This window comes from Chaetura pelagica, unplaced genomic scaffold (genome assembly GCF_000747805.2).
Source record: "Chaetura pelagica isolate M959 unplaced genomic scaffold, ChaPel_1.0 scaffold11, whole genome shotgun sequence".
Classification (NCBI taxonomy): domain Eukaryota; kingdom Metazoa; phylum Chordata; class Aves; order Apodiformes; family Apodidae; genus Chaetura; species Chaetura pelagica.
Window position 1 is genome coordinate 4829630 of NW_009952694.1, and position 7773 is coordinate 4837402.

The window sequence follows — 7773 nt, forward strand, 5'->3', positions numbered from 1 at the left end:
AATCCCACAAAAAAGGCACGCCGGGGAGAAAGGTGGGGGGGGGGGCAAGAGGCAGGCAATGGCTGGCCCCCTTGGGAGGGAGCACAGGTACTGGCTGTGAGCCTGAAGGCCAGGAGCCCCTCTCTCCTTCTCAGGGCAGCAGGCCCCCACTGACCTTCATATCACCTCTGGGTGCAATGTCCTGCTAGAAGCCACTGTCACCCTGGCATGAGGAGGGTCCCAGGACTCTCCCTTCTGGCAGAGGTATGCAGGGACAGGGAAGGGGCATATAATGCCTGCAGCAGCCCCAGGAGCATCAGTGAGCTTCTGGGGTTCACTGGATCACCCTTGCCTATGAAGCCCCAGTGAAACATGCCCCAAAGCTGGAGGGAGCCCAAGACCTAGAGAAGCAGCTCCCAAACCTCCAGTGTTGGCAGTGCCTTCTCCTGCTCCTGCCACAGCTGATCCTCTCATTGCTCCAGCAGTGAGACAGCCACATCATTCCCAGGCACCCACACCCCAACACCCCATGCCACAGAAGGAAGCTGCACACAGGACCCAGAGGGCTCAGGTGATGTGGGGGGAGAGGTGACACAAGGAAAGGAACAACACAGGGTGGGAGACAGGCAGCCAGACTCACCAGCTCTGGGCAAAGCTGCCTGAAAACTCTCAGTGCTGAGCAGCAGCCCAAGAGGTGCCTCCTGACACCAGGAACAGTTAGGAAAAGCTGCTGGAGGGGTAGTGTGTTTGAGGAGGTTTTTAACCCTAATCACGACTCTTGACAAGATTATTTTTATTAATTAGCATCCTTGGGTTTATGCAACTTCCTTTTTAAAGGCTTAATACTACTGCAGTGAAACTTTTGCTGCTAAAAAAAAATACTCAGAAACCATCATGTACGTCACTCAAGTGCTGCAGACAGTTCTCCTTAGCCTCAAATCACAACCTTCCAGGCTGAAATGGCATGTGGGGCTGGGAAGACCCTGCACAGACCAGGCCAGGCCACTGCATAGGGTGCCATGGGGCTTACACAGACCCTGCACAGTGTGGGAAAGGGAGCAGTGAGTCCTCATCCATGAGGCAGTTGAGGAGCTTCCTGGATGTTGTTGAGACAGAGCTCATGTAGGCTGTGCCCCAGTACACTGTGGATGCCAAAAGTAGAAATAGGGCCTACAGGATACCCAGCAAGATCCTGGAGGATATATCCAGCTGCACAGGTGCAGCTCACCCAGACCATGCCATGCTTCACATCACCTCAACACCCACCACCAGGGTTCCCTGGCAGAGTATCATTGTCACAGGACATGCCCTGATCCCTGTGTCCTTGTGCCAACCTCAGGCAGCACCAACATTATGGCTCAGGGGGAACCTGCCCTGGCTACTGGCTGCCACATCAGATGTGGGGAGGAGCTGCCTTGGACCAAACATCTGCTACATTAGGCTCCACTCTTGTTCCTCAGCACTGGATAAACCACACCTCACTTCATTTGATGGTACCTTTGAAGCCTTTGTACATCTTGCCCTCAGACTTTCACTTGACACTTTGAAGGGTAACTCTTGACTTTAACTCCATACCAAGGGATGTCTCACGAGCATGCTGGTGTCCAGCTCACCCTCAAGAGTTCCCAGCTACAGACACTGCTCCAGGGTATGGCTTGCACAGAACAACACAGGATGCATGTGTCAGCCAGCCCCATCCCCCTGCAGTGGGGGCAGGAAAGGGGAGAGGGAAAGCCCATGGGGCACAGCTTAGGGTAGACAAACAAGGACTAGGGCTGCCCCTTGGACCTTTGCAGGGATAAACAGGAATCTGCAGCACCCACAGCCACCTTGAGGGCCACCAGCCTCCTGCAGTACCCAGGATGCCCCCAATGAGACAGGGGTCCCAGGACAGCCTGGCCTCGCACTGGTGAATGAGCCTTGGTGGAAAGACCCATGAGGAGCCTGACGCCACTGCATTAACCAGCCAGGGAGAAGGAAAGCCACGGGACAGGGAGCCAGACATTTGGACTGGGGTGAGAACAGGATGGAGATGGTGAATAGAGAGAGGTACCAGTCCAAGAAGGGTAGTTCCACCAAGGGTCTCCCAGTACCCACCTGAGGTCCAGCACATGGGTAGCCCTCAGCCTGGGAAGCAGCTCCCTCCTGACGAGCTGGTTGCTTATCTCCAGCATCACACAAAAGGCAGCCCCTTGGGTGCTGCAGGAATTGGTGCTGGGGACAAGGCCTGTGTCACTACAGGACTGCCCTCCCAGGCCTTGGTGCGTGTCCATGGGGGAGATCCCTGCCTGCAGCTGCTGGAAAGCAGTCAGGAGTGCTCACACTGCCAGCTCCTGCACCTGACCACCAGGTTTTATTGAGCAGGGCAAGGCTGGGATGTGGCTCTGAGTAAGTGAGGAGCCAGGGCAACCCCGATTCCCACCCCTTCTCCACCAGAAGGGCTTCCCATGCAAGTTCCCTGGCACCCACCCTCTTGGCCTGCCCCTGGCCAAGGCTGGGATTGACACAGCCCTGCAGCCTTGCCCATCCCAGGTTTCCTTCCTCTCCAGCTGCAGGGGTCTGGCAGGACAGAGCAGTTTTGCAGCTGCAGCCCTCCAAGCTGTCTCCGCTCACCCCCTACATTATGCTGTCCCCAGCCAGCTTCAGCAGCACATCCACCAGCTCTGCTCCTCGTTGTCCCCAGGATGCCCTCAAACACCAACCATGCTGCTTAAGCTCCTTTATCTTCAGCCCCAGCTCATTTGTCCTTTTGTCCTGCTGCCAATGGTGTAGATTGGGCAAGGGAGTCCTCAATTCCAGGCTGCAATCCCAGAGCCAAGCAAGAGTTCAGTCAGCTTTTCCCTGTCAGAGTTCTGCTCCCCACCGTTGTTTGGAGGGGCATGGCTCCACAAGTCCCCCACACCACGGGGAAGCACAGCTGGCTCAAACGCAGGCAACGGGAGCGAGGCCGGGGCAGAGCAAAGGCTACCTGCGCGGGGTCCCACACCTGCAAAGACAGCACAGCTCGAGGTGAGTGCTGCCAGCGTGCAGGTGAAGGAGAGCACCAGGACCTCCCATCCTCACCCACTCTGCCCTGGCTTTCCCCTCCCTGTGTCCAGGCTCTCCCACACCAAACTGTGGGGTAGGTACCTGGTCCAGGGACCACAGGCAGCCTCTTCAAGGGGAGAAGTGAGGCCAGCTGTAGGTGTTGGAGTGAGCCCCAAGCAACAGGCTTCAGGCAAAATGGGCAAAAACGGTGGAAAAGTGCCAACCACAGGCACCACACCCCAAAAGCATCTGCAGTAAGAGTCCAGGCTGTGCTCTTCAAGCAAATGCTTTAAGACAGTCTGATAAATGTAAGGAAGAAAAAGGTAGAGTAACCCAAACAACAGCTAGCCAAGGACTGCAGGAAGGACACAGCTGGCAGTGAGATAAGGCTGAAACTAGCAATTCATGGATCCAGGAAAACCAGTGTGGTCTGTGATGGCCATAGAGCTAGCTACACACCATCAAGTCACCCAGCCCATCCACCCCTAACCTGGATGGGACTGGCCAGCTTTGACCAGCTGAGCCTGGAGACCACCAAGCACCTGTTGAACCTCAGATAAAAGGTCTGTTTCCCCACAGCCACCCACCGTCCCCTCCATCCTGCTTTCTCTTGTGTCTGCTCTGCACAAACACCTTAGTGCTCACAGCATCACTAAAGGCTTAAGCCTCAAAGAACCCAGAAGACACAAACCAACACCTCCCCTTGCTCACTTACAGTTCACAGTCTTTACGTCTCCTCTTGACTTGTCTTCTCTTACCTCGGCCCTTGGACCTCCTCCTTCAAAAGGAAAGTACCACAAGACAGACTGATGTGTGGGAGATGAGACCCACAACCCCAGCTGGTAACACTGCCCCTAATGTTGCTTACCTGCCCAGCCTCATGAGGTCCTGCCGAGGCCTGCAGGGTGGGAAAAGGACAGAGTGAAGTTACTTGGATAATCCTGCCTGTTGAGCTGCTGGAGGTGGTTTATTGAGATGCCCCAGTGTGCAGCACAATCTACTCATTATCATTCATGCTTAAAACAGAACCAATACCACTTCTCGCCACATTATCAGCTCCTCAGCCAGGAGCTGATTGCAGTTGGCAGAGAGGGCAAAGGGGCAGGGAATGGTCAGCTTTGGTGACTCCCTGGTGACATGATATTTTGCCCATGAGGCTGGGAAGCACAGGTTCAGTTTCAGCTGGTCTCAGTTACAGCCTTCATAGCTCAGCTGGTTAAACAAGGTGCAACATCCCAAGTAACATGGGATTTGCTGCAAAGTCTCAGCAATGATTCTCAGACCATGGCCACGACAAACTCGGCGTAAGCATCCTCTTTAGGGGCCAAGGCCAGAACACCCACCATGCCAATGCCAAACTTCAAAGAGGAGCAATGTAAAGGTGTAGAAGGTGACTTAGGGAGAAGCCAAAGAGTCCTGCAAGAAGTTTACACAAATTCAAAGGCAGCATGTACAACTACTTGTAGGAGATCCCCTGGGAATTACCCTGTGTAGGAAAACCACAACAGGCTCAGGAAATTCCCTGCACGGAAAATAGCTGGAAGTGGAGGGGAGGAAGTAACACATATGCTTCTTCCCATTCCCTCTTCTGCATCCATTGACAAATGCTCCAGAGATGGGCCTTGGGCTCACTCCAGCACAGCTGCTCTTGCAACTACAGGGGAATACCAACCCAGGGATCCTCAGGCTCTTCTTCCAGGCAAGGATCATGTCTAACAGCTGCCCAGCAGGATACTCAATCCCAAACTTTCACAATACTAAATGCCAGGACTCCCATGCAGGCCGTGTTGGAGAGGTTCTGCAGCAGGGACCAGCTGCGGACAGCACTGAAGCCACTCCCTACTCCCACAGCATGCCAGCCCCTGAGCAAATGCCCTGTCCTGTCCAAACTCTCACCACTTCTGGGACACAGTGAGCATCCCAAGGGGTTACCTATGTGCCAGGGGCCAGTGGCAAGTTGGTGCTGTGCATCCATCCTTGGGCTAGCATTGTGCATCCATGCCAGGTTGGCACTGGATGTTTGAAGCTTTCATTTGTCAGCTTAGGTGTAAACCCCTGCTACGCAATCCTGGATGGGGAATTCTCCTTTAAACAGAGGCCCAAGACCCAACCCTTCAGTTTTCTCCTTGGGCCGTGGTCACACTTGGGTATCCCAAGCCATGGAGCCCTCTGCTGAGCCGCCACCTTAGGCATGCAGCCCCACACCAAGGACCTGCCTCAGAGCCACCAGCTTTGCTCCATTACCAACAGGCAGTTCCTCTGGCTGGACGAGCACATGCCAGGCACACCAAGGCAGCTGCAGGGATGGGGGCACAGACATCCCCACTCAGAGCTGGGGTGCCACAGCAGCTCCAGCCCTGCAGGCAGCACACGGTGCCTGCCCTGGCTGCACAATGCTACACTCCCCCTTTGCTGCGGGAGGAGGCTGCAGAGGCACAGGTGCAGCCTGTAGCTGAGCAAAGGACATAAGCACCAGCAAACCCCAGCACCGAGATAGAGGGGGTGCCCCAGCACAGCTGGGGTGGCCCCAGGGCATCCTTATCTCATATGCAGGGGGAGCCGGCAGAGTTGCTCTTGCTGGAGGGACACAGGGGTGGAAAATGAACCTGGGGGTCCCTACTCCCTACCTGCACTCACACTTCTTGTGCTCGGTGAACTCCATCTCCACGTAGGGTGCCTCCCCATTTGGTTTTATCTTCAGAAGCTGGAAGAGGAGCAAAGGTTACTTCCCGACCGGCAGCAGGAGGGGGCTGGAAGGGCTCCCGCAGCACCACCTCGCCCACCCCAGCCTCTCAGGCAGACGCACGTTGAACCTGTTCCTCGGGACCTCCGGCAGCAGAGACTCCACCTCCTCACCCAAGCAGCACCAGCCAGGCCCAGGTGCCCCAGCAGTTTGGGAGGCTCTGCTAGTGCTCCCCTGTGTCTTTGGGGCTTCCATTTAAGTCCTGTGTTCTCAGGATTTCTCAGTCTTAGAGGATATTTTTCTGTCTCTGCCTTTGTGGAGAGCTTTCACATATTTAACCACTTCGCACATTTCCCCTCTCTGATGGAAATACCCCCCTAGTTGTGTTTTCCAGACCATTCTTGATGCTGCGTCCTCTTCCTGGCCCCTTTTCCCACAGCACCAAGCCTGGAGTAAGTACCATGTGCCTACCCAGCCCAGAATTGCAAGATCTGTCCTCTCACCTGTCAGTCCACAGCCCAGCCCAGAGTTCTGGTTGGACATCCAGGGGCTTCACAAGGTATGTTCATCATTGTTGTGGCCTACACCAACCCCTGCAGAAGTGCCTGACATGGCCAGCCTGTGTACAACCCCTAACATGGAGGGAGACCTGTGCTTGGGGTGTTGCCCCTCATTCATGTCAGGTAGTTACTCCACCTCAGTCAGGATTTTTTGGAGACACCCACCCTTGCCTTACAACATGATTTCAACTCTCAAGGGATCAAAATCACTGACAATGTATTCCAGGCATTCTCTAGTCTGTCACCTACGGCAAAACAGAGCTTTTCCCTGCTCCCTGCAGGGGGTTGATCTCAGGCAGTGCAGGCAAGGGCTGCAACGTGAGGAGGACAGCTCCTTCCCACACAGGGAAGCTCTGACCAGCAGCTTGTTTGCAGCCTGGAATCTCCCACCCTACTTCACACAGCTCCCACAGCAGGGACTGGAAACGCAGCTTGCACAGCCCTTCACATTTCCTACGCTCACAGCACACATTCACTGTCAGCACCACCATGGGCATCTCCTGATAATCAAGAGCATCACTTCTCCCTGGGATGCAAGGGCAGCACCTGCTTTGCCCCAACAGGCAATCACAGGCAACTGGGACATCCCCATCACAGGACAGGGAAGGTCTGGACAGGTGACTGCAGTCAGCAAGATAGACTATGCAGAGAGGAGAGGGCAAAAAAGCAGGGAATGAGGCCAGCACAACCAGGGATGAAACCTGGCCTCAGGAACAAGCCCAAAGAGTGAGCATATGGACCCTCCATTGCATTTAAGCAGTTGTGAGTAAGCCCTCTCCCCTATTACCCTTGCTGCTATGATATCTGGAGGACAAGTTCACCCCTCCCGGCACTTGGCTCGGAGCCTGCCCCCTCCCCGGCACAGCCACTGCCCCGCAGCAGCAGAGCTTACCTGCATGGTGACTGTGCTTGTCTCCACAGGGACACAGAGGAGACCCTCATCCCCACAGCAGCCCCCACAGCGCTGCAGGGAGACGCAGGAGGGTCTGAAAATGTACTCCACCTCGTTGGGGAACTCGGTAATGACGTCCACCAGCTGCTCCAGAGGCCTGCAGAAACTACGATTCCAGATCTCCCGAAAGCTCAGGACTGCAAAACACCGGGGTGGGGGGCTCTAAGGAGGCACCGGGAGCGGCTGAGCCCAGCCAACCCACTGCCAGGGAGTGCACAGCAGCCACGGTTTGGTCCTGCCTCCATCACGGGGGCACAGGGATGCAGAGGAGCCCCTTGTGCCCCCAGTAAATCCATCACCGCACTAGTGCGGGGCTCACACAGCCCCCACACCCACCCCGACGTGCTCTTTCTCCACCTGCCCGCCAACTCGCCTCCCCCTTCCCGAGCTTCCCTCCCGCCCCGGCGGGGCTCCCCCGTCTCCCCTGCCCGTCCGCGGCAGAAGCCCAGCCCCCAGCACAGCTGACAACCGTCCCCTCGGGTTTCCCAGCGAGGAGAGCAGAAGGGAGCCGAAGCGGAGTTTTCCTGTCCGGGACCTCCCACCCGGCCCCGGAGCAGCCGTAAGCCCGGCTC

At 56.1% G+C, this 7773-nt stretch overlaps 2 protein-coding genes across 2 annotated transcripts in view; both read right to left on the bottom strand.

Moving 5' to 3' along the window:
- Window positions 1–3605, bottom strand: part of RPS6KL1 (ribosomal protein S6 kinase-like 1) — a 14909-nt gene extending 11304 nt beyond the window's left edge. The window contains exon 1 of the mRNA XM_009993958.1: window positions 3594–3605. Coding sequence (XP_009992260.1) covers window positions 3594–3605 — 12 coding nt within the window. The remainder of the gene's footprint in view (window positions 1–3593) is intronic.
- A 112-nt stretch (window positions 3606–3717) lies between these two features.
- Window positions 3718–7446, bottom strand: PGF (placental growth factor). The gene is made up of 5 exons (XM_009993959.1): window positions 7404–7446; window positions 7142–7338; window positions 5634–5710; window positions 3875–3904; window positions 3718–3784 (listed from the first exon to the last, which is right to left on the bottom strand). Exons 1-5 carry the CDS (start codon window positions 7444–7446, stop codon window positions 3718–3720), a joined length of 414 nt encoding a protein of 137 aa, XP_009992261.1.
- Between the last annotated feature and the right edge of the window lie 327 nt (window positions 7447–7773).